The sequence below is a fragment of the Neolamprologus brichardi genome, chromosome 7, assembly GCF_056152115.1.
Source record: "Neolamprologus brichardi isolate AB-2024 chromosome 7, ASM5615211v1, whole genome shotgun sequence".
NCBI lineage: Eukaryota > Metazoa > Chordata > Actinopteri > Cichliformes > Cichlidae > Neolamprologus > Neolamprologus brichardi.
Window position 1 is genome coordinate 2,008,001 of NC_142110.1, and position 27,884 is coordinate 2,035,884.

The window sequence follows — 27,884 nt, forward strand, 5'->3', positions numbered from 1 at the left end:
AGTACCATATCATTTTAGCATACTATATGGTTATATCAATTAGGGGTGCAACGATACACAAAATTCACGGTTCGGTTCGATACTTTGGTGTCACGGTTCAATATTTTTTCGATACAAAAAAATGTTCATGCCTTTTTAATTTGTCATTTATTAAAATTATAAATATATATTTTAACTCAAAAGTACAGTTTTTAAATTTAATGTTGCTGAAACAACAAAGTAATAAAAAAAATAAATCTATCTGATTGAGGAATCCCTCATCTTTGGAAAAGAGAGTTTATTACAGAGAAATGTCTCTTTCCAAAATAAAAGCTCTACTATACGCTTCTTCTGGGCTATATTCTCAGCAGCATATTAAACATATCAGGTCCCCATAAGGAGAATCATGTGCTAACGGCTGTCTAAATGACTCGGGTAAAGTTTGTAGCATGCGTGCTTGTTGTTTTTGTCTGCTTCCACTTGTCTTTGCACTAGGATGATGTCGGCGTAAATGTGCAGTCATATTCGTTGTGTTCCCACTAGTGCTGTCAGCGTTAATCTGAAATGACGTTAACGCCACAACACGGCAAATCTCCGTTAACGAGCTACCGCAGATCGCCTCGTGTGTGGGACTGGACGGCCAACACGTTAACAAGCTAACTGCGCTAACGCAGTAGTTCCTACCAATGTAATTGAGCATTGCGTGGCACATCCGACATACTGTTTTACTTTTGTCCATGACACGCTTACCTTCAGGGTCATACTTCACATGAAAACCAAAATAGTTCCAAAGGCCAGATCTGAATGAGGGTGGGGGAGGTTCAATCTGCCGTGCTGCAACTAGCTTAGCTTCTGTCTCGCTAGCTTGCGCTGCGCTCAGTGAATCTGCGTTCGACTACTCCGCCTAGGCTGCACTGTCGAGCGCAGATCCACTGAGCGCTCAACACAGACAGCATCGTCAGAAGAAAAGTTGATGAAATAAATTAAAAATTTTGTATTGTTCGATACATATGCGAACCAAAAGCACTGTATCGAACGGTTCAATATCGATACGAGTATTGTTGCACCCCTAATATCAATGCATCCAAAAAAGCCTGAAAACAGATGAGTTCTGTTAAAATAATGAAAAATAATAATTTAAATAAAGAGTCCAGTCCTGCTTGCTTTAGCAGTATCTGTATCGAGTGGTTGGATCTATGACCATAGGACTCCTGGACGAGTTCTGTGGGTACCAAACCAAAAAAGCACCAACCACATTCATTTGTTTTGAAGAAGTCTGTGAGCTGGCCTTTGCTGTTGTGGCCTGAGAGACTGCACGCTGATTTTTCTTTTTCTTTCCTGCTGAAAAATTGTTGTCCATTGCACTTAATGTAACAGCTCAGTGCTGCTGTGCCGTCTAGTTTCATTGCTTCCTGCAAGACTTAAATTTGCTGCTGCAGAGAATGGTGGGTTTGCACTTACAACACAATTCCTCTCCAGCACGGTGCGACAAAATAAAGCAGTGAATGTCAGTAAGAATCTGAAATTAGCAGCAGCCATGAATGCTGCTTTTCTGGTGAATCCCTGTCTTTTAAAATAATATCTGCTGCATCCAGTAATTTACAGTTTAAATATCCTCACTGCTTATTCAATTAAAAAAAAAAAAACTCGACCTAGTTAGAGGTTGTAGGAGACTGTGTTTAATTTAATACATTATAATGGGTAAAGACTGATGACACGTATTTGGAAAGACACAGTTTTGACCCAAATTTACCGATTTATCAACCAACAAAGAACAAAAAGGCACAATTAATGTTAATTAATGCTAATGAATGAAAGTGAGGTAGTGAACGATGCCACTGAAACACTCGTCCATCCAGCAGTTAGATGATGGTTTCAATGATGGGCAGAAGCTGTTTAATGGTTTGAATTGTAAATCAATGTGGCTGAAGCCAATCGAACGACCAGTCTGGTGCTGGGTGGATGAAGAGCGAGAACAAAGGCTGGCAGACGGATTAAACCACGCTGCACAGTAGCTTTGCTGTGGCTGCAAACCTTTCTGAAACCCTGCACCTCTCTGCGACAGTCGCACAGGTATAAATGCTGGCAACACGCATAGGTTATGTCAAAGGGTCTGCATAGCTTCCAGCTTGAAAAAGCATTCAATTAAATGCTTCAGGGAGACTGGCCAGGTGCTCCCAGTTGAATCGATCAGCTCCACCAACCAGAAAGCTTCGAGGCCTCACAGAGGAACAGACGGGGTCACAAAGAAAAGTTTGCTTCGTTGGCACGTGTTGAGACTGGCAGTCTGACATATTTAATCACAAATTGATTTAGACAGCATTTAACATACAGACAGAGAAAGTTGAACATTAGGTTTAACTTTGCAGAGAAAGCTTGCAGCCTCTGCACTAAAGCTGAGCTTTATCTTCAAAGTTGCTTTGAGAAACACGATAAATACGTCTCATCTGAAGCCGTTTCTTCCTCAGAGCGATGGCCTCTGAGTCCCCATTGTGAAGGCAACGCACAGCAGTGAGGCTTTTGGGGCGTTTTGTGAAAGATTTCCTTCATGAATAACTACAGAGTTCTTTATATGAGTTAAGATAAGCGGTGGATTGAATCACGTAGGACGCTGCCATCCCAGAGAAGTCTTTTTAAGTCTTTTTCATGTACATTTATCTTTGTTTTAATTATGAATTAACTGGCTTTTGCAGACGTGTGAGTCCAGAACCACGTGACTTGATTAATAATGCTAACCGTATGGAATGATTCCAGTTCAGCTCCCGTCCTGACATCAAACAGAATTTTTTAAAAAGAGATGATGAGACTTAAATAAGCTTCCATGTTTGCAACAAACAACAGCATCCACACATGCAGACTTCCTGCCCCTCTCCCCTCACTTATCCTCCCTAACAGTCGGATTCATTACAGGAGGCTGAGGCAAAGAGAAGGTGAAGGATGAGGGAGGTGGGGATTGTCAGGGGTGATGGTGGGGGAGTACATGGGGATCATGTTGCAACACCTAGGGGAGTGTGTGAGAGAGATAAAGCGAGGATGAACATGATCAGAGGGGATAAAGCTTGGTCGAGTTCTTGGCAGTAACTCAGTCGGAGAAGGCAAGCCCACACGTGCACGCAGAGGTGACACTTCTCTGTCTTTTGTTTCTCAGCCCTGCAACTACACGCCACCGTTTTCTCTTTAATAAAACAAAGCGTACCACGAAAGCAAGTCAGAAACATTAATAAGTCGGCAGCGCGTAGCGTGCGGTGAGTCATAAATATTGCAGCTGGCTCATATGAAAAGAGATCAGTGAGTTTATTGTAGCCTAGCTGACAGAGCCTTCCAGAACATCCCACTCTTTCTTCAGGGTAACTGTTTATCTTCAGGGCACATGTTTATATCTGAGAAATGCAACTGTTTTTTCTGCATTGTTTGACAGCTCCTCCAGCTCTGTACAATGAGGGAATACCTCAGTGACTCGGAGTTTCATGGGGATTTTTCTTCTTATTTATGATGTTTGTAATTTGTTTGGATTGATGCATAAATACATACTGGTCTCTGTGTGCTCCTTCCAGTTGAGTTTGACGACTGTGCGGGGAATGAGGACGTGACGTTTGGTGTGTCGGATCCCGGCTTCCACGTGGATGGCGATCTGAATCTGGTTCCTCTGCGAGATCTTCCGCGCAGCGAGCCGGTCCTCTTCATCCACGGCGTCAGCGCACATGCAGACGACCTAGCGCAGGTGGACATCATAGGAACACGTGGTCGGTCTGCAGAGATACTCGGGGTGAGTAGAGCTAGTGTGTTTGTATGTTCTATATCTGCTATCATATTTTTGATTAACCCTTTAAAGCCGGTCAGAGCAGCACGCTCCGTTTTGTGTAACTACTTTTAAATCCTGGTAGCTCTGCAACCACGTGAGCTAGCGCAATAATTTTTTTTGCATATGAAACCGGAGGAGTTGTACTTACATCTTATGCCATCAGCTTGTCCTCGGTCACAGTTTCCTTCCACATATAGTTTTGCAAAAACTGCATAAAAAGCACTTGCAGCAACAAAAACATAATATTCCAGAAACACGCTTTGCCGATCTGATCAGCTGTTTGTAACACTTCCTACGTTGGAATAGACGTCAGCACGAACTATCGCATGTCCGCCATGACCTGCCCGAAACCGGAAGTGACGTCATTTTGCAGAAATGTAGTTTTTTTACCACCAGGGCCTCAATGAGCCTATACTGGTGTTTTTAAAAGTTATGTTTGACTTTATGACTTTCTGTGTGGTTTCTGGGATGCTTAGGACTCATATTGCACTGCTGGAAATAGTTTATTTTGATGCATATGCTGCTTTTTTGCAAATTTGCATTATAATATTTATTTTCATTTTTCCTGCAGTATATAAAAATTGGTGTATTTCAAAAATAAAACTATGAAGACACTCAAAATAAATTTCCTGTGGTGGGAAACTATTTTGTGCAACTTTTTTGTATTTACAGTTTTGAGGGATAAGCCTCTTAAATTTCTCTAACTAGAAATATATGTTAAAAAAACAAAAACGATTTTCAATTTTTTTGTAGTTTATTGCACTTTTTTGCAATTTATGTAATTACTATGCACTTAATGCAGACATATTATTAAAATTTGGGCTATAATGGTTGTATTGATGTATAGCAACTTGAAATGCTCCCAAAAATGGCTCCACAGCATGTAAACATATAATATAAGCTCTGGCGGACTTGGTTCTATGGTAGGTCTTAAAGGGTTAAACTTGGAAAATGTTACTGAAAAGTAGCGAAAGCAGGCACTGTGATCAAATATCAAAGCTCCTGGGAAAATAAGGAGATTAACAAGGCGTTCCTTAACCCTCTCCAGGCAGACTTTGCCGATTTTCAACGGTTAAAACCTAACCACCTGATTACCCCACATACATATTTTATGAGGTTTTTTTACTCAGAAGTCCCACTGCAGGACTTGGTTGTGCATTAGCAACGAAAAGTTTAATTTGAGCCTGAGAGGGTTAAAACATGTCTATTCTCTTTCTTGTCAACCATTAACGGTGACTGATTCACGTCCATGTATTTATAGTAGCCAGGAGCTGGTTGGCTTATTTTTCACATAGACGCTGGGAACAGAAATAATTATCTTTCAGCACCAGTAAAGCTCATAATTATCACATCATAAATATATCTGGTTCTTTAGCAGTTGAGTTGTTAAGTACACAACTGCGATATCTCAACAACTGATATGTTTAAGTGGGTGTTTGTGATGTGACATTTCTATGAAAAGCTTCCTATGGTCTGACTGATTTCACGACGCACTCAGACGCGTCAAACCAGTGTTTGAAAAACTGTCATGCAGTAAATTCATCTGTTTCTTATTAATGTCAATATTTTTCCCCTCGGTCCAGACAATCCAGCCCTGGGTAACATAAAAGCTCTGCTAGTATTGTTGTCAGTGCCGTGGGCCTTGTCATGAGCCTTTATGCTTTGTCTCAAGTGCTGAATACTGAAATGACGGACACGTTAGCAGCCTCCAAATGCCACGTAAATACAAACATGAAGGTAAATAGTTTGCGATGTGACAAACAAAGCAGTTACTGGATGTCGACTCAGTCTGACTATATTTTGTGTGGAAACTCGATTATTAGCAGGAACTGCATTGTGGTGTTGGATGAGCTTGTGTAATATAATCATGTCGGTCTCTATGGAATAAACAAATGGTTGACCGGTGACCCTTTGGAATTGCTAGTGGGTGGATTTTGTTAACCTTGGGCAAATCTATGCAAGCTCTTTTTCCTTTTCCAAGGTTTTTGCTGGGAGTTAAGGTAAGCAGCTTCTGGCTGCTGCAATAAATTATGCTCGTGCAATACTTTTATTAATGAGACAGTTAACGACCATAACAGAATCAACCTGGAAAGCAGCAGACGTTCGTTGTGTTACAATGCAAAACCTCAGTTTGTCACTATGAACACATTTTAGGAAAAACTAAAAAAATTCTGTGAAGATGACAAAACAAGACTGAGACTGTCTTGCTTTTATTTTGAAATACTTTGTGCTGAGGTCAAAGTCAGCTCGAGCTGCTGATGTCCCACTTTGAGGTGTCACACTGTTATTCAGACATGACAGGGATCTAACCCCAGGCATTCAGACACTAGTGACCTTAATTGCAAATGTAAAAACATTAAAAACTAAATTCATCCTTCATTCATCATGAATTTGAATCAGTTGTAAATGTGACGCCTCCTCGTGCAACCTTAATTATCAACAACTAGCATAATTGCAACCACACCAAAGACATCACGCATCATCGTTGAGGAAAACACCCACATCCTTATTCTGTTTAAAGCGAATGCATGCTACTTTTAGGAAGTACAAGGTGGAGTCTATCCCAGCTGTCTTAGGCTACGTTCATCTATCCGATCATGGTGTGACAGTGTGAACGGCACAAATCTGATATTTTCAAATCCGATCTGGGTCACTTTCATATGTGGTGCTGAATCCGATACATATCTGATGTTTCAGAAAGCGACTGCTGTTTGATGGTCATGTCGCATTAAATCCGTCTTTTACGTCACTGACACAAGACAGACGCCAATTATCAGCGCCGGAGAAGACATCATGAACGCTTCCTGGACATCCGGTGAAACTGTTGGGAAGACAACGTTGGAGAAACGTGAACATTTTATTTGTACTGTATAATCTGCAGATTCTGACAGAAATCTGCAACTATCCTTTGAAGCAGCGCTCCTCTAAAACAGCAATAAGGATCATTATTAGGTTATTTACATTATTATGTAAATAACAAAATAACTTAAAGCAAAAATTGGGAAACGTGAAGTCCGAAGTCTTTATATTAAGGCCACCAGTCAAACAATACTGTTGCTCTGGGTCTAAACAGAGCGCGTTGTGTGTGACGTCTTCTTTTGTGCATGCGGCCGCTTTGAGCGTTCACACTAGAGCGCGTTTGCTGTCGCATTTTATTTGTAGTGTGAACGAGCAGACAAAAAAATTCACAGAGAAACTCGCGGATTCTTCCACTGACCGCGGCACACCTGCACCAGGGTAAACCTCCGCCTGCCCCACTCCTGCTTTACAGGTGAAAATAGAGCAACAGGACCGCTAGTCTTTGACTTTATTTATTTTCTGCTGTGTTTTGCTTGCATCTATTTGAAAGACTGAGTGTAAACACACAAAAATAAATAAATTATGTGCTGGAATGTGCAGAATATAGGTTTAAATATTAAACTAATTTCTTCCAGTCAGAGAATGTTGCAGATAATTAAATTTTTGTTTGATGCATAAAGTTAAAAGATTAAAACTAATAAAACAAGTTTTGAAAAGAGACTTTTCCATTTGATTACATTTTGTATGATGATTATGCAGAAAAAGTAGAATTGGGCTGAAAGATCTATCACTTTATCACCTGTTCAGGTTGTAAATCGTGTTTTTAAAAAGTAACTAAGTAACTAAGTAATTAATTACTTTTGAAAATAAGTAATCAGTAAAGTAAGGGGATTACTTTTTGGGGGAAGTAATCAGAAATTAGTTACTGATTACTTTTTTCAAGTAACTTGACCAACACTGATAGACACAGACAACCATTCACACCTGTGAGCCATTTAGAGTTTCCAATCAACCTAACCCCACTAACTGCAAGAACCCACACAAACACAGGGAGAACATGCAAACAAGCCCCCGGCCTGAGAGTGGAATTGAACACTGGACCTTCCTGCCGTGAAGCAAGCTAACCACTGTGCTGCCCTGTGCAACCAGAATATAAAAAATAAATCTCATAAATGAGCTCTGAAAAGGACAGGAAATGATATTTTTAGTTTTTACACATGCTCCACAGTCAGTTTGTTTAAGCCTTCATGAATATGCATGCGTGCATACATCTCTGTTTATGTTCTTCAATCATTATTTGTGCACAAGGTCACATCAAAATAGAGTGGAATGAAAACACTCTGCAAGGCAAAGCAAACAGCTGCGGTTTTGCACCAACTTTCAGTGCAAAGAACTCCACTGGCCAGTTTGGCCTGTACGCCTGCACCCCTCCGCCGAGCTCGATGTCTCTGCAAATGTGTCCCTTTGTTTGTGTAATCTAGAGAAATTTGTTTTTGCTCAGAGCAAATTGACTGCCTTACAAAACTCTCTGCACCTGAATACACACTATTGTCCCTCATTCATATTTTTGTATAGACCCCAATTCTCCCCCCACCTTTGTCCAAATATGCAAAGTTGATTAGGGAAACTTTCCACAGACTGCAGGTATAGTTGGTGTTTCGCAGCCTTTCCAGAGATCATCTGTCTTTCTCCTGCAGCGCTCAGAGTCCTGCTGTTACCATTTCTCCAGCACTGGGCTTAATGAATATCCCCATCCCGTTTGGAATGACGTGGCTCTCATTTGTTTGTGTCTGCTGCCGTCGTTTATTTGGTTAGGTAGTCCACGGGTGTTACTTTGGCGAGGCATTGTGGGAGTAAGTTAATTAGTCCTTGGCAAGTTATTTGTGGAAAGTGAAGTTCCTTTTGACTAATGCAGTATGACTGTGAGTGAATGTGCTCTTCAGTTTCTGGATCTCTTCGAAATTATTGTTTCAGGTTTTTTCTGTTTTATCAGAAACACAATAGTTCGTCCAAATACATCAAATAATGTGGATTTAAAAAAAAAAAAAAAAAAAAATTCATTAGTCTATTATCCATGATTGTGATAACATCCTTGATTTTAGCATCTCGATATGCTGCAGCCTAGGGCTGGGCGATATATCGAGTTTTTTTAAAAATATCAATATATTTTTATACGAGATATAAGATGTGACAATATCTTTTATATCGATATAGTCTATGTTACGTTATAATTGTAGTTGTGGAGCCGCAAGTTTGCCTCTCTTTTGTCCACTTTTGTCTTTACGCAACGTTACTCGGCCTCGCCTCTCCTTCACTGAACACAACTCCCCCTCCTTCCTCGTCGCTTCACCTGCAGGCAGCGACAAGATGGACACAGCACGGAGTTACTGCGCATCGCCCCGTGCGTGGGGCTGGACGGCGTCAACGTGTTAACGAGCTAACCACGCTAACGAGCTAACCATGCTAACAAGCTAACCACGCTAACGAGCTAACCACGCTAACAAGCTAACCATGCTAACAAGCTAACCACGCTAACGCCATGCACGGCCTGAAATCCTTTCATTTTCTCAAAAGCTGACAGCGCGCCTTATGTGTGAATTCTGGTTGTGCTTGATGGCCGCGAATCGATTTTATGTGGAACACGGCGCTCAGCAATCTGTCAAAAATGTTTTAGTACGACTTTGCTAAGCTACGGTGCTTCACCGGTTGATGGATTGTTGGAGCATTACGGCTACCGAGGAGCCTCGCGTAGTAATGCGTACTGTGCTTCAACGTAATATTACCGTATTGTGTATAAGGACCATAAATGGCACCTGTTAAGAGACGCGGTTACAAAGAGGATTTCAAACTCCAGGCTGTCAGTCACGAACTTGGAAAGAGAGCAGCTGTGAAATCTGTCTTTGTTATTATGCTCAGCGTCTGTTAGTTTACATTTTGACAGCACAATTGTGAGCTTTTTGTTATGCACAAAAACAACATAGTTTTCTTTTATTTATGGAGCATTATTATTTAATAAATGCTCATAATTTATTTTTGAGTAATTTCTTCATGTACATCTATGCTGTATGTTAATAAAAGTGCCCGTGTGACATCTGGGACACAGCTTTGACTAAGAACTCTCTTTTTGTTCTTACTTTATGGCTTTAAAAAAATATCGAGATATATATCTTATATCGCCATCCAGCTAAAAAAATATCGAGATATGAATTTTGGGTCATATCGCCCAGCCCTACTGCAGCCACATGCCAGTTTACACGTTATTGGTCGTGGTGTAGTTTATCTGCGACTGTGCATGATGGCACAGGTCACGAGGAACGTCTTCATGCTTGTAGAGTTGCGAGATGGATTGCAGGTCGGCTAAAATCTCGATCTTTTGGCTGCTTCTAAGGTGCGTTGTATAGACACTTCAGATTGGCTGGAGTAGGATCAAATAACAATTTGCAAAGTCCTCAGGCTTTATTCATCTCACACGCCAACACCATCGCAGCTGTTTGGCTGAATAGGAGTTAACACAGTTTCTTGCACAGTACTGATGATCAGGAGTGTTTGCAAGCTGGTCGAGCAGAGTGACGTTACTTTGATTCAACATTCAGAACTGTACAGAAATACGCTTTAATAGCGACTGAGCTGCAGACTTGCATATGTGGTCACAGGGAGACGTTTAGACCACATACACTGATGAAGGTACAAGGACAACTTAATCAGAAGCGGCAATCTTTGCACCCGAGACCCAAAGCAAGTGACATCGCCCACTTCAAGAGCCTCTCCAGCAAGAGTAATGACGTGGGCTGATCTATAAGCCAAGATATTCTGAGGCTATGTCTACTTGATTGATAAGGCTCTGTAAGTGAAGCTATTCTGCATTTAGACCTCCTATAAGCAGAAGGGGGCTGCAGTGATGCAATGAGCTAATCATCTAGTTTTCTGTTATATAAAAGACATTAGGAGACAAGACAGCCTCGACTGACCGTCTGGATCTCACATGTGGACATGGCGTTTTGCATGTGTTCGCGGCTTTGCAGAATCTTCTTTGGTGGGGAGCCATCAGCTTTCCACATAGATTCCCAGTGTACCCTGTCAAAGATGGCTGTAAAACCACTGCAAGGAAGCTCCAGCTGGTACAAATTTTACCAGAGCCAACATATCCCTCACTCTAAGATTCAAGCCTTCAGGAGTTGTTGGTAAACGTCCGTGAAAGGTTGTAAAATGTTCCACACGAGAGGCATTCCAATGAACCTCGCAGGAAGAGCATTTCACCGTCTGCATCTGCACCGTGCAGTCATCACAGGGATGTCATGGTAATTTGGGGCTTTCCATTATTTCTTTGAACTGTACTTTTTGCAGGGTGGATTGATTGTACAGCGTATATTTTAGTGACTTTAACTGGATGCACAAGTTTCAAATTCATTTGGATTTCCTCTCATCCACACAGAGTCAAACGTGTACTTACACTCCCACTAATACTTGGTTAAATGTCCCATGGCAAAGCTTCTGGCTGAATATTTGTTTCCTCTTCTTGGCAGAATTCATTTAAATTTGTTTCCTGGCTTATACCCTGCTTTAAGCACAGTTCTCAGATTTTCAGAGCAAATCTAAAATGATTTCAAACTTGTCCACACAATTCTTATATTTTAAAGTAATTAAAGATGCATGATGTACAATCTTTCCTCTATAAAAAAGGAAACAAACAACAAAAACTTTTATAAGGCAAAATGTATGATATTCATGCCCCTGATGTGTGGCCTCCTATCACCACTGTAGGTCATGGTCAAGGTAACTTTATTTATACCCATAGGCAAGGTAAATTTGCTTTACAGAAAAAATGACAGCATTTGGCATCCCTTTAAAAACACACATACCTAGTAAAGATATAAACCTCACTGTGGCACATATATAGTAATTTTAATATTTTGAATCAAAAACAGTTCTTATTTAATTCAGTGACAGCAACGGGGACAAAGCAATTTTTATAACGCTTTGTCCTGCATCTCGGAAATAGAATTTGAACCTACAAATTCTAGGATTTGTAGGTTCAAATCCTAGAATTTCATTTCATTTATTTTATTTCATTTCATTTTATCTATTTCAAATAAACCTTGAAATGGAATAGAAGTTTTTAGACATCAACAGTACCAGATACTGCTAACACACTAGTTTTGCAACTGTTCAAGCTAGATTTCTAAAACTTTACATGTTTGATGAGCATGAAGATCAAATCTGAGCAGCAGATATGTTTGTTTAGGACTCGACTGTGAGGAAATCTCACAGTAAACTGTGACAGATGTCACACCTAGCATTAGCATTTGTCTCACAGGACGTCTTTAGCTAAATACAAACTCTGAGAGTAAAGAAAGTGTAATTTTTAGAGTCTGGGGTCACGATGGTCTATCCATCCATCCATCCATCTTCATCCGCTTTATCCGGGGCCGGGTCGCGGGGGCAGCAGCCTAAGCAGAGAGGCCCAGACCTCCCTCTCCCCAGCCACCTCCTCCAGCTTGTCCGGGGGAACACCAAGGCGTTCCCAGGCCAGCCGAGAGATATAATCTCTCCAGCGTGTCCTGGGTCTGCCCCGGGGCCTCCTCCCGGTGGGACATGCCCAGAACACCTCGCCCAGGAGGCGCCCAGGGGCATCCTTGTCAGATGCCCGAACCACCTCAGCTGGCTCCTTTCGATGTGGAGCAGCAGCGGCTCTACTCTGAGCCCCTCCCGGATGGCCGAACTTCTCACCCTATCTCTAAGGGAGAGGCCAGCCACCCTTCGGAGGAAGCTCATTTCTGCCGCTTGTATCCGCGATCTCGTTCTTTCGGTCACTACCCACAGCTGACCACGGTGGTCTCAAAGTCAAAAAGATCTTTGTCAAGACTGCAAAAGTGTAATTTCACCAAACAACACATTTCATCTAAGAGGAATTTAAACAAATGATATAGTTCATTATAACAGTTTTCTTTCATGTTTGCTGTAAAATTCTATTAAATAATAATAAGGAAGTTTGATGTCTTCAGTTAAGTCTGAAATAGATACTTTAATTTCTGTGTTTATTTTAAGTAAAGTAAACTATTAATTGCAGGCACAGTTACAAAGTTCATGGATTAAGCAGTGGGTAGAGAGGAACAAAGATGAAAAAACGTGGCAGAGGAAGGCGTCTCTGGTGAGATAGAGTGGTTAAAAGCTCTCATTATTTCAGTATCAATTAATCTGCTGAAGCTCCTCACGCTCTGGGACTGGTATCATCAGAAAATCTATTGTTCCTTTCTCTGTCCATATCCTGTAGTCCCCCCACACTCCCCGCCCGGTGCTTCCACCCTGTCTCAAGTGGCCCATCAAACACATGTTCTGAGCGGCAGCAGCTTCTAAAGAATCTGTAACTAAGTCGTGGCATATTTAAAAGCTTGTTTCAATTGTGAAACGACTGTTGACGACATTGTGCACGTGGATGCCGAGCACCTTGATGCCTCTTTCCCGGTTTTCAATTACTGCACCAGAGAAGGTGTCTTTTTGTCCATTTTCCATCCTGAAATCTCTTTGTTTTGCTCCCGTTGAAGTTGGATTCTGTATTTGCCCAAACCTCCCTTTGTTTCCTGTCTAAAGCAGAGCGGAAACATTCCTAGGTGAATTTATTGGCATAACAAATGCCGTAGCGGCAGAAAATATTGGCTGGTGATAATTGATAAGTGCTAGGAGCGAAGGTGTAGAGAATCGTTTTTTAATTCCTCGGCGCGGCCGCTGGCTCGGCGTAGCGCAGACCCAGAGGGGAAGAAATAACTGATGAATGATTCCTATTATGAGCGAAACTTCTGAATTCAATGACTAATTTATTCCGCTCTTTTCTGCAGCTGATCAATATGTGAATTAATGGAAGAATGCATTTCAATTTAACAAACACGCGCTCCGAGATATGGACTATTTTTATGTGTATTATTCCTGGGTGTTTTCGTAATGCTGAGCAGAACAACAGTTATGCAGAACAACAGTTATGTGGATCATTTTCTTGCCTTCAGGGGCCATAAACAGGCACCATTCAAATGTAACAACTGATAACAGGCAAAATAATCCGAGTCCAAAAGCCTATTTATTTTGCCTTTGTTATGTTTCATCCATTTTTCGTGCACCGAATGAAATGTAATACTGCATCCTGTGCAAAATCCTCATCAGGCAACGGCAAATAGATTTTCTCTAAGCAAGTTAGGCTTTCTGGGAACGACTGCGATGTGACATCCTGCAACCGCAGCACAACGGCTCACATTATACAACACGAATAATCTTCCCTCTCTGTTTCCGTCCCACTCGCGCTCTCCAGCTCGTTCAGTAGCTGTCATTTGTTAATTCTGTTTACTGCCTTTGTCTGTTTTCTGTCTCTTTTTGCATTAGTTCCTCTTCACCCTCCATCTCCGCTGAAGTGCTTTAATATGTCTGCTAACTTACAGATTTTTTGTTTTGTTAGGTTTTCCTCCTATGTATGGAAGCTAACGTAGCATTCATCTACAACAACAGCAAGACGGTCTCTCGTGTTCACATTTTTGAAAACCCGCTGCCTAATGGTGTTTTGATTATCATAATTAAGCAAGCTAACTACGAAGCACACAATTTTTCAACTGCTGATCATTTTTCAGATAAACAAACCATTGAATCATTTTCAAGGCCACCCGTGAGGTTTATCTTCCAATTTAGTCCTGCTCCTCTTCCATCACGACGGTTGTAATTCACTACTCATTAAAGGAAAGCAAGAACGACTGGAAATCAAAGAAAATAACACAGATATGTTGCATTGCTTTCGTCTCAAGCTATCAAAGGTTTTGAAAACACCTGAGAATGTTTTGTTTGAATTAATTTGTAATGTCTCTCACAGGAGTCAGACTAATTAGGTGTATATTAAAAAAAACCTTGTGCCTGGAGCTGCCTTTGGATGGCCCGTCTCCAATTAGAGATACAGCAGTTATAAAGGTCAGGGATATGAGCAGGTGATTGTACAAAATTTGGAATAAATTCTAAAGATAGGTGACAGCTGAAGCAGAGTAGCTAAAATTGGATTAAGAAAATGATCCATAGGTCTCTTAGAAAAACATAAAAGGTGTTTTTCTGTCATGATTGGCTGCGATGAGAGAAACGTCCGCCTTTGATAAAGTCCAAGAAAACATGGATCAACACACTGACGACTCTTCAGCTCAGAAAAGATTAACAAAGACATTTTTTAGCAAAAAGTTTAAAGAAAGGACACTAGTATAAAACTACGGAGCCCCGCAGGAGACATGGGAGAAAAAAAATTAAGACGGACTTTTGCGAGATCTCGCAAAACAAACTCGAGATCTCGCAAAAGTTTTAGCCGCATTCTTCGGAGGCCGCCAGCTCGAAGCCGACCGGGAGGTCGCGGCACGATGTGTCGGGAAAGCGGTGTTCCTCCCGGCTGTAGTAGGTCTCGACCTCCCGTTAGCTTCGAGCTAGTGGGTGTCAGATCTCCGAAAACGTCGGAGCACTTTTGCAAATATGTGATGTCTTGTAAACCGAGCAGATATCTGACGTTTACACAACTACATTCACACCTCAAAATATCTTAAAAGTGTATTTTGTGACCCAGAAAGAGTAATATTACAACTAAGTAGCTGCCGCCATTGTTGGAATTCAACTTTCAAAAGTTTTGCGAGATCCCGAGTTAGTTTTGCGAGATCCCGAGTTAGTTTTGCGAGATCCCGAGTTAGTTTTGCGAGATCCCGAGTTAGGTTTGCGAGATCCCGAGTTAGTTTTGCGAGATCCCGAGTTAGTTTTGCCAGATCCCGAGTTAGTTTTGCCAGATCCCGAGTTAGTTTTGCCAGATCCCGAGTTAGTTTTGCCAGATCTCGCAAAACTCCGTCTTAATTTTTTTTTTCTCCCATGTCCCCTGCGGGGCTCCGTATAAAACTGTAATCAACAGCTAATATTTTTTTTTTGCTGTATAAAGAAAAATATAGAAAATTAGACATTTTTCTACATTGGGACGAGTTTATAAAGTCCAAGCATGCTGATTAGTAACTTGATCTGACATACTCGGGCCATCAAGGGAAGCTAAAGTGAGCCAGTCAAAATGAATCTATGAACACTCAGCAGCAGGAAACGACACCAGGTGCTAATCCTGTCAGAACAGGAAGATTAGGGCTACATTTTGCACAGACTCATTAAAAATTCAGAACAGAGCACTAGAAAATGTTTCCTGACCAGATGAGTCTTGGCTTCTGCTCCAACATTCACGGATTCATCCTGCCTGGTGTCAACACTTCAGGCTGGGGTGGTGCTAAGGCTGCGGGAATATCACCAGAAGCAAAAACACTCAAATAGGGTAAATATGGTCATATCTGAGGTAGTAATACTTTTCTAGATGCCACAGAAATGGACAACAGATCTCTGATTGATCCATTTTCCCACCAGTTAAATATACATCTGATATCCTAATATTTAATCTGCTGAATATCTCTATTTTAATATAATATTAAGTTTATCTTTGAGATATTGAATGTTGATGCACCAAAACTAGACGTCCCACAGATATCAGATATTACAAACATCATCACATGACTGATTAGGCATCTGTTTTCTTTTTCGATCCTCTTTTTTTCATCTTATATTCTGCAGAAAATCCTCCCCAGTTTTGATTTGCATGCATCTCTTACCTGATCCCACTTTGATTAACACTTTGGTTTCTGCACACTGAAACTATTTTATATGTAGGACTGATTGAAGGGCGAGGGCCAAAGTCAAATATGCAGAACTGAGTTTCTAAACATCCAACATATGATTTTTATTTATTTATTTATTTTTTTGAACTTTTATTGCCAAAAATAACGAGGCAATTCACATCAACAACATGACCTGAGACCAAATCTCATATTTAATGGTGGGGGTTATTCAAAAACTTAATTTAAAAGAAGAACATATATACACATATGCATATACATACATACCAATAACTAAGCACAGATGTAACAATGTTAAGGCTTGAGTGTCCTTTCAAGATATTTTATAATTAGTCTCCATTTTTTCTCAAAGGTTGGCACTTTTAGTTGTAGTTGAGCTGTTATCCGTTCCATCGTATAGACATGTCTAGTTTTCAGAAGCCACTGGGCAACTGTGGGTGTTTCTGGTTTGAGCCAGTGAGTCGTTATCATTTTTCTTGCAGTCATGAGGAGGAGATGTGGAGAAAGTGCTGCTCATAGGAGAAACCATCAGGAAAGATATCCAACAAAAAGATCAGAGGATCCATTGGGAGGTTGACTGACAATATGTTTTGTATAATGTTCTTGACATCCATCCAGTACTGTTGTATGTAAACACAGTCCCAGAAAATATGCGTCTGGTCCCCCACAAACCCACACCCTCTCCAACATTTATCACTGACACTACTTTTGGATAGAAAGGTTTTCCGTGGAGTTCTAAAAAATCTTAATTTAACCTTCCAGTCAAATTCCTTCCACATTTGACTACCCGCCCCTCTATGGCAGCCACAACAGACACTCTCCCATGTGACGTCATCCAACATTATATTGAGTTCCATTTCCCATTGTTGTTTTATATGATAGGTATTATCAGACATGTCAATCAGATCAAAGACACTTGGTTATGATTTTTATTTTTTAACCACAAAAAATCCCAAAACCTTAAAAACCCATAAAAAGCTGTTGGTTATAAAATAGTGTATACAAGATATCAGATAACAAAACTAATTAGTTCTTAAAAAGAGTTCATTACCTGAACTTAATCATGGTTTCTTTGCACGCTCTGAGCTGCTTAGTACGAAGCCTCATTGAAATACCGCTGCCTCTCTGTATGGTTGTTAACCGTGCATTGATGACCACACTGTACCTGTTATGTGACTGCTGCTTTCTGCATGAAGCTCAGATCTTCTCAAACTTGTCATGAACCGAAGTTCAGCACACAAGCTGGACCCAGAAGCAGAGACAACACGCACAGCAGTACGAAAAATAAACTTTATTTCAACTAAAGCAAGAAACTAGAAAAACCAAGGGACCGGGGGATGAGTTACGCAGGAACGCCGTAATCGGGACTGTGGGAAGCTGCAACAGAAAGAGGAAGTTACTGGGGAGCGGGGAAATAGCAGCATACGTGGGGGAGAGTATGAGTCTTACAGTCAAAGCGGGGCCGTGGGAGCCGGAGGGAGGGGTGAGGGTCCGCCCCTGGTACCGGAGGCGATCCAAACTCCAGACGAGCAGGTGGCTCAAAAACACGCCGAGCTGTTACCGCTGTGAGACGACTAACGGACTAGCGTGGAGCAGCTGGCTGGGCTGGATCAAATAGTCCACCTGCTAATCGCCTGAGATGGGATGCAGGTGTGGAGTTAACAGCCACACCCGTGGGCGTGGGCATCCCATCAGCTGCTCGGACACCGGGCCACGGACCATGACAAAACTGGTTTATTGAACATTACAATCTTACCAGTTACCAGTTATCTCAGTCCAATAGAGCAGCTTTGTGACGTGGCTGAGCATCATTCATCATACATGTGCTGTCGATGAATCAGCAACGACTGGAACCTGCAATAATATGAGCCCTCGTCTGGCCTTTCAGCGTGGAGCAAAATCACGAATGTTTCCAGCAGCTTGTTGAAGCTGAAGGCAGTATGGCGTCCAATCCAGTACTAGTAACACGTGCGCCTAATAAAGCGGTGTATATGTTTAAAATACAACTTTCTAATTGTCTGATTTGCACATGTTTTGTTTGGTCGCAATTAATGTAAATGCGGAGCTGCGGTCGCACATCCTAAACCGCCGGTAAGCTAATGCTAGGCTAGCGACAGTAAGTGCAATTACTAGTTTTATTTATTGAATATTGTTGTTTTTGTTTATCCCACTATGGCCGAATGTTGACTTAACGTATCTAGAGTTGAACGAGTGATTTGATTTTTGTAGTTTTGTCCGTTTTGGATGTTTTTTGTTACTTTTCTGATGAAATGCCAAAACGGCCTATGAGATTTTGCATTGAGTTAAATTCCATTTAGATTACTGAATCTGTTGCGCAACACCTGTGATCAAATGAGTTTTGCGAATATATTTGATTAACTTTGGATAATGTTTATTAGCTTTATTGCTGATATACTTTGATGGGACCTATGAGAATGTTTTCCCCCGCGATCAGCCCTGATCAGCGCGGGATGGCGAGCCACCCGACCACCGCTACGTTGCGGTAGGAGTCGTAAACCTATGGACTGAATTAAACTGTTGACACATGACCTATCACAGGTCCATGGAACTAAACTAAATCTCATACTGGACTAAACCTCATCCCACCTCCCACACACAGCTCACCGATGAAACGCTGCACATCAAATTACATAGTTGCACAGACTCACTGCAGGCATTAACCTCGAGATTCTTTAGCATAATGCTGCGTTATTGATTTGGGGCTTTGCTTTGTTTATCCTTCAGGCCGTTGGGGTCCAGAATGGAGCGGTTCATGTGATGCTCCGAGCCCCTGGGCCGTATTTTGCCCCTGTGCGCATTAGTGTAGTTAGCCTAAGCAAAGCAATACAGGTTCAGGTTAACAGTACTTTGTTTGCACTCTAATGTAGCTGTGGTTTGCAGTAGATGAGTCATCATTTAAATAAAAGCCACACACGCACAGATGAGGTAAGCAAAGAACAAAATAATGAAGGAAAAAGTCATAAAACCTTAAAAGCTATGTTTGGTAAATCAGAGTAATAACTGCTTTTTGTACTAAATGTTGCTTTTTGTTGTCCTTAAGCAACAATGTTGCCAAACTGCAGCAGTGTTGATGTGTCCAGATTAAAAAACAAAAAAGAAGATGTAGAGATCTGTAGCTATGTACACCTTCATCCAGGATACAGGGTGAGAACAGGGATTCTTCGTAAGATGTATGTAAACATATACAGAGTCGTAGCGGCGGCAGCAGCGTTGACCCTTCTAGATTTAAACGTCTTGATGCATTCTCAATCATCCAGGAAAATAAATCTCCAAAAGTTGATTCGGTTCATCTGGACGTAGCGTTTTCTGGGAGAAACGTTTCGTCGCTCATCCAAGTGACTTCTTCAGGATTAAGATTGGGGAAACCTGCAGTCAGCTGAGACTGAAGAAGTCACTTGGATGAGCGACGAAACGTTTCTCCCAGAAAACGCTACGTCCAGATGAACAGAATCAACTTTTGGAGGTTCTAGATTTAAAATAAAAATAACTGTCTCCACGTCGGGACACTTTTCTTCTAGCAGCGGTGTTAGCAGAAGGATTCTCCACACATGTAAACTGTAAAGTTAAGCTGTGGCAGGGACTTTGATGCTTTCACTGAGGGAAGTATTGCATCGGGTCTCATATTTGGATCACAAATGCCCGAATCTTGGGATGATCTGATATCGTCGTGTTGGTGTTGTTCCCAGATCATCATGAAAATGTTGTTCCAGGTTCAACATTGCAAGTGACCAATCACATTATTGTGACGTTATTCTTTTGCGCACCAACCCATTCGTGCATTTATGAAATTCCAATGTTGCAAGGACAATATCAATTCTGCTTAGCGTTTATTAAAGGGTTAGGGTCCGTTGATCGGTGGACAAAGGCGGTTTCTCGCAGCTTAAGTACAGTTTTTTGTTTTACGCCGGTTTTTCCCGAAGTTGCAAAAGTATGACATCACAACATTCTGATTGGTCACTTGCAATGTTGATCCTGGAACAACCTTTAGTATGATGATCTGGGAACAACACCAACACGAGGATATCAGATCGTGCCGAATCTTGAATAGGTTTCACACGTTTCTGCCTTTAGCTTTAATTTCTCTGCAAAAGCAACCAAGTTTGGAAAGTGCACACTCCATACAAGTATCTGGAGATGAGCTTGCACACACACTCATCTCTTTAGCGCACCATTAATTCATTCTGCTAATTAAATACTGAAATAGGCATTAGTCGTTAGCGTCTTGCTGTATTTTGATTAAGCAAGAGGAAAAGTGTTTATGGTTTATTAGTCATACACATTGTGTTTTAAGGGACGCGTAATTGGGCCGGCCAATTTATTATTTTCTGCATATGCATATGCACCGCCGACACCAACGTAAGTTAGCCGATCTGCGAATTAGGCGAACGGACTAATTGTCTGGCTTCCCTGCATACAGCAAGAGTTTATTCCACACTGAAAAGTGTGGCTCTTGCCTGTCACCAGTGGCTGATGGTGGCCTTGATATTATCCATTTCTCACCAGGTCTCCAACACATTGTCAGCAATGAGTAATGACACGTCTCAATATAGCACTGAGAGTGAAAATGGCAGAATGGACAAGGACATGACTTTCCTGCCACAGTGACTCTGGGCTCGGATGACAATGACAAAGGTTCTGTCTTTCTCTCACACACACACACACTTACTACGGTGCAGCATACGTGCACACGTGAACACAAACTCACACTTTGTTGCCGAGGACTAATCAAGCATTTTTTCTTGTCATGACTCTTTCAGATCAGCACGCTGAAATGCCCTAATGATCATAGGGATGCAAACGCGTTAAGGCTGGAGCAGCGTTGATGGTGCAGCAGTAATTTATGAACACATCGCCACGCTCTGAGAACACAATTTATCACACACGTATCAGGAAAGCAAAAGGAGAAAGCGAGAAGAAAAAGAGAAAGGAAAGATTGAGTGAGACGGGCATAGTGGCAGGGCTAAAGGTGAGAGCGAAGAGAGTAGACTGCGAGTTTTCTTTCCCAGAATACCCCGTGGTGAGCCATTCCCAACACCGTCCTGTTCCACCTGCAGAGCATTGATACATTTTAAAGCACCATCGCTCCTTCTTCATAGCCGCTGTATCTCAGCTCAGCGAAGGCGTGGATTTGACAGCATGATTTATCTTAGCCTTTACTCTTCTAACCTGCCACTAAAAATACCTCATGGTGTCTCTTTGCCTCGCAGCTCCTCTTACCCATCTTCACAAATATCACACAGCTGTGCATGATGGGATTGATGCGTTCATCCCTAGGCTTCGAACTCCGGCCGGATTTCTACACGCGGTGCTTAAAAGTCCGTAAACTTGCTTGTGCACCGCTCACATAAACATACACACACACCACTGACTGACTGGTAATCCTTCATACTTATGTGCAGCGTTCTGTTTAACAGTTTTAGGTCAGGTTTTTGATTTCTCTCTTTGACATTTCAAAGGTCATCCCCCGGTGGATTTGATAAGAGTGGCCATTTCAGAGACCACTCGCTGTGTCTTTGGTTTGTTCTGGTTGGGTTGTGTTTGTGATTACTGTTTCGCTGTGTGCTTTCTGAACTTTGTAGCTGGGGTGGTGGAGCGGCGTTGTGGTTAGCGATGTGAGTGTTTGACAGATGAAGCTAGTTTTACCTCTTCTGTTTCCATCATGCTGACAGAGGTGAAAGCAACAGCGTCGTTACTGTCAGCTGAGAAGCAGCGTAAACGTGCAGAGACCTCACCTCGGCGATCAGGCACGGGATTATGACTGCGACAGGTGATGTGAATAACACTGATTTATTTGCTCTTCATCGTGGGACCTGTTATGGATGGGAAACATTAGGGGGCAAGTGAAGAGAAAAGAAGCTACACAACTTCAGATCTAGTGGAGTTTCTCTGGTTTGTGGTGGTCCGAAGAAGGAACGATGGCAAACAGTGGCAGAGTCGTAGGTAGTCAAGGCAGACTGATGGGAATCGAAGGCTGTCCTGTGTGGGCTGATCTGACAGATGAGCTACTGTAGCTCAAATCTTCCCCCCAAAATGTGAAAAGTTCTGATAGAAAGGTCACAGAATACATAGCCAAAGGCCAGTCAGGGTGCCCATGTTGACTCCTGTCCAATGCCGAAAGCATGGACCAATGGAAGAGTGCTGAATCGCATTTTCTTTGACATCATGTGGATGGCCAGGTGCATGTGCATCGCTTCCAGGGAACACGACCAAGGATGCAAGCCAGCGAAGGCAGTGTGATGCTTTCTGCTCTAAAGCCTCGAGTGCTGCTATCCACGTAGATGTCACTTTGACATGTACCGCCTACTTAAGCATTGTTGCAGACCATCTACAACCTTTTATGGAAATGGTATTCACCATTAGTGGTGGTTCCTTTCAACAGGATAATGTACCGAGCCACAAAGCAAAAACAGGAATGGTTTAAGAGCACAACACGAAGTTTGAGGTGTTGATTTGGCTTTAAAGGATCCATCGCTAACATCAGTAGTGGTTTTTGATACGGGCGACATGGGCAGATGCATGGATGCATGGGGCGGCATCGTTGCTCACACCCATGCTGCTTTGCATAGGCACCAATCGTGGTGGGGCGGCATCACGGGAAAAAAAGAAAAGTTGCTCGTACTCATGCTGCACATCATGCCAGCGCATTTTGGGGATGTCATAGGCATCGGTTTTCTGCCGCCCACTTGCTGGGAGTAAGGGCGCCCTCCATTTGCGAGGTGCGCCTCCTGCTGCTGCGCTGAAGTCAAAGTAAACTTTATTGTCATCTCCTCTATTTACAGTACAATATCGAGATGATGAGGCTCCAGTTACAGCAGTGCAAGTAAACAAACAATATATATAAGAAGATTAAGAAAGTAAATATACACTTTAGGACTCGGGGTAAAGGGATCAATAACAATTTCAAATTTATAATTTACAATTTGATGATTTAAAGTCTCACACAACCCGTCGAAAGGGGCGGGGCCGGCTTCTTTTAAATAGAGCACATTTCATTCATAATGATGTAAATCCAAGTCCATTATGTTTTCATGATTTTAATCCTGGTTGTGTGAAATTCCAGAAATACACCTTAGACAAAGCAAATCTGTGAACTAAGGTGTAGGTGTGTTAGGTTATGTTGTGGGGCTCCTCGAGTTGGGGGATGGGTGTTCATACTGGAGTGCAAAATTAAAACCAAGATGGACAAGAAAAGTTCAAAGCCATCAGGTCCTCAGTTTAGAAAAAAGAGAAAAGAAGAGGAGGAGAAACGAGCAAAAGATGCAGGTAAGCAGATGTGTGATTGGATAATGGCAGGTCATCCTGAACCAATCAGAATCAGAATACTTTATTAATCCCTAAGGAAATTATGTGCGTTACAGTTGCTCCAAGAAGAAATGGTAAAAATAGTAACAGTAACAGACTAAACTCCAAAGAATACATTATGTTACAGATTTTACACATTTAAGAAATAGCACTAATATATATCAAGGATTAACAGAGGGTGTAGAAGCGTGTAACTATTACAGTGTTCACAGTGTGTTAGATGGAGGAGTTGTACAGAGAGACGGCCACAGACAGGAATGATTTCCTGTGTCGTTCAGTGGTGCATTGTGGGTAATCTCAGTCTCTCACTGAGCGTGCTCCTGTGACTGACCAGTACATCATGGAGTGGGTGGGAGGTATAATCCATGATTGTCCTTATCTTGAACAACATCCTCCTCTCAGACGCCACCCTAACGGAGTCCAGCTCCATCCTCACAACATTCCTGGCCTCGTGGATCAGTTTATGGAGTCTGTTGGCATCTGTGACCCTCAACCTGCTGCCTCAGCATGCAGCAGCACAGAGGATAGCACTGACCACAACAGGGATACAACAAGAAAACATTAATTAGTAGTGATAGTGAAAACGTCTGTTTACGTTTGTTAGCCACTTGGCTATGAGAGTAAACAGTAGACACTGATGTAGCTGACTGAATCTTTTGGACTGTGTTCAGCACAATATTAACCCTTTAAGACCGACCATAGAACCAAGTCCGCCAGAGCTTATATTATATGTTTACATGCTGTGGAGCCATTTTTGGGAGCATTTCAAGTTGCTATACATCAATACAACCATTATAGCCCAAATTTTAATAATATTTATGTATTAAGTGCATAGTAATTACATACATTGCAAAAAAGGGCAATAAACTACAAAAAAATTGAAAATCGTTTTTGTTTTTTTAACATATATTTCTAGTTAGAGAAATTTAAGAGGCTTATCCCTCAAAACTGTAAATACAAAAAAGTTGCACAAAATAGTTTCCCACCACAGGAAATTTATTTTGAGTGTCTTCATAGTTTTATTTTTGAAATACACCAATTTTTATACACTGCAGGAAAAACGAAAATAAATATTATAATGCAAATTTGCAAAAAAGCAGCATATGCATCAAAATAAACTATTTCCAGCAGTGCAATATGAGTCCTAAGCATCCCAGAAACCACACAGAAAGTCATAAAGTCAAAGATAACTTTTAAAAACACCAGTATAGGCTCATGAGGCCCTGATGGTAAAAAACTACATTTCCGCAAAATGACGTCACTTCCGGTTTCGGGCAGGTCATGGCGGACATGCGATAGGTTACGCTGATGGACGTAGGAAGTGTTATGAACAGCTGATCGGATCGGCAAAGCGTGTTTCTGGAATATTATGTTTCTGTTGCTGCAAGTGCTTTTTATGCAGTTTTTGCAAAGCTGTATGTGGAAGGAAACTGTGACCGAGGACAAGCTGATGGCATAAGATGTAAGTACAACTCCTCCGGTTTCATATGCAAAAAAATGATTGAGCTAGCTTACGTGGTTGCAGAGCTACCGGGATTTAAAAATAGTTACGCAAAACAGAGCGTGCCCGCTCTGACCGGCTTTAAAGGGTTAATTAGTCGTTGTCGATTTGTCCTATTGTCATTGTATGATGAATTGTGATGGTTGTTTGTTAGTTAGGGGGTGTTCGCCCAGGGCGCCAAACAGCCTAGGACCACCACTGGCTAACATCATGGTGCCACAGCACGACATCAGGGCTCAAACGGAGTGAAAGCCTCGATGGGCTGTTCTGGCAGCAAATGGGTGATGAGCAATATGTTTTTTTGGCAGGTGGTCATAATGGCATGCCTGATTTGCGTATATGCTGCCATATCTTTGTGAACTCATTATAGTTGTGCACGCTAGGTTAAAAAAGAACAAAAGCAAATAAATAAATAGGATATTTATATTATAAATGAGCTCACAAAAAATACAAGTTTTATATTGAAAAAGTGTTACCATTTTAACACTTGCTCAGTCGAGGTTTTTATGTATGTATGTATTTTATGACATTGAACTTTTATAGACAAAGTTCAATGTCAAAGTCAAAATGAAATCCTGAGGTGGGGGTGTTGGTTGTTGTGGATGTTGGCATTGGAATAGTAAGTTTTGTTCAAAGCGATACTGAATAGTAGGAACCTTATTACCGACTAAAATTCAGTGTTGTACTTTTTCATTTAGCCGCTGTTTAATCAGCTAAATCAACAAGTTAGCTAGTCAAGCTAATCAGTTTACTAGTTTGCCAGCTGGAGTTTGTAAATGCTTTTTTCTCCTGGATGTTTAACTTCTCAGTATTTTAGTGAGCAACTGCAACAACAATATCAATAATTTTAGTTAGGTTATAAGAGATGGTCGTGTGTTTTGCACTAGACTGCTCTGAGGGGAACTGGAAACAGAGCCAACGGGTTTATGAGGGATTAACCCTCATAAACCCTCATAACCCTCATGTGAGCTGCAGATCATGCAGATCACGATTAACGTGTCATTACCAGTGAAATATGCACATCCCTCAGTCGGATCATGACATACTGAGGACCAAACGAAGCCAAAAGTGTTCGTTGAGCTATTAACTTATAAACAAACATAACCAACATTTTGCTAATATCCGTTCTATTAAAAGATTTTGGCTGTATCACATCATATTTTATTACTACTACTAATCAGATTTACTAAACCGTGTTCGCTTTCCCAACACATTGTGTTTTGTAAGTAAGTAAAACTTTATGTATATAGCACCTTTCTACATAAAAGATCACAAAGTGCTTCACACAAAGCATAAAACAAAACAGACAACAGTCAACAAAATGCAATTCTAAAAAGATGTGTTTTTAGTTGTTTTATGAAAGAAGCTACTGAGTCCACAGATCTTATGCCCAGTGGGAGAAAGTTCCACAGTCTGGGAGCCACAGTGGCAAAAGCTCTGTCTCAACTTTGTATGATGAATGAAAGTATACCCTGGTCACATGACCTAAGAGGCCTGCTATGAACATGAGGCTGTAGAAGCTCAATGATGTAGGCAGGAGCTTGACCATGAAGACCTTTATAAGTCAGAACCAGAACCTTGAAGTGGACTCTGAATTCGACGGTGCAGCTGTATTAGCAACGATGTGAGTACTTCGATGTTTTTGTCAGAAGTCTTGCTGCAGCGTTTTGAACAATCTGCAGACGCTCCAGGGAGTTTCGGTTTAAACATGTAAACAGTGGATTACAGTAGTCCAGTCTTGATGAAATGAAAGCATGAATGACAATCTCCAGATACAATCGCGCTTACTTTGGAAATGTTTCTTAAGTGATAAAAGCAGGACCGAACCAAAGATTTGACGTGAACATCCAAAGTGAGAGCCGGGTCGAAGATTACCCCGAGGTTCCTGATAGACGATCTCACAAATGTTGCAAGAGGACCAATAGCATTCATTATCTTAGGTACATGTCTGTCAGGAGGACATACAAGGACTTCAGTCTTTCCTTCGTTGAGTTGGAGGAAGTTGTCAGCCATTCAAACTTTAACGGATTCTTAGCACTCATTCAAAATCTCTAGCTCAGAAACATCTTGGGGCTTGAAAGAAATGTATGACTGGATATCGTTGGCGTAGCAGTGGTAGCAGATGTCCTTAAAGGGGCTCAAAATGCTGTGCTGGTGGGGAAGTAGATATATTAAGAACAATAAAGGCCCCAGCACAGAGCCATGTGGCACACCACAGGACCGGACGTGGAAGATGACCTGTACTTAGAGACTGCCACAAAAAAGTAACGTTCATACAGATATGAAGAGAACCACTCTAAGGCAGATCCAGATACACCGACCCAGTATTTCAGCCTTTCATGTAGGATGTGATGGTCAACGGTGTCAAAGGCCGATGTGAGATCCAACATCATCACAACAGAACATTTTCCTGCATCATTTTGCATCAAAGTAATGCGTCAAACAAATGTGTGAGCTCCTCGGCTGAAGTCCTGCCGTGATATTTCATCACTGTGTGCTAGCAGCCTAGGTTACAGCTTCCTGGGGTCATTTCTCGGCATTATTTTCATCAGAGCAGAAAGAACTGCATCAGAGATTTCAAAAGGAAAGGGAGAATTTTTCCCTATATTACACAGCAAAAAGCACGTCTTTGTTTACAGCGGCAGGAGGGTGGAAGATAAAATTAGATTATGCTATTGTGTCTTCAAGAGCAAAAACAACATTTCAGACGGGCTCCTTCTGCTCGAACTGTTCAATTACTTTACCAAAACCTTGCTTTTGCTCATTTCTTCATTTTTACCATTTCTTGTCAGCTTTGTTTTGAATTTGCTTTCTACTT

General features: G+C 41.5%; 1 protein-coding gene across 1 annotated transcript in view; it reads left to right on the plus strand.

The window, feature by feature from the left end:
- The window catches only part of cdh13 (cadherin 13, H-cadherin (heart)), a 463,504-nt gene that overhangs the window by 150,384 nt on the left and 285,236 nt on the right, over nt 1-27,884 (plus strand). Inside the window, exon 3 of the mRNA XM_087842806.1 lies at nt 3,534-3,745. Within this exon, the coding sequence (XP_087698932.1) occupies nt 3,534-3,745 (212 nt within the window). The remainder of the gene's footprint in view (nt 1-3,533; nt 3,746-27,884) is intronic.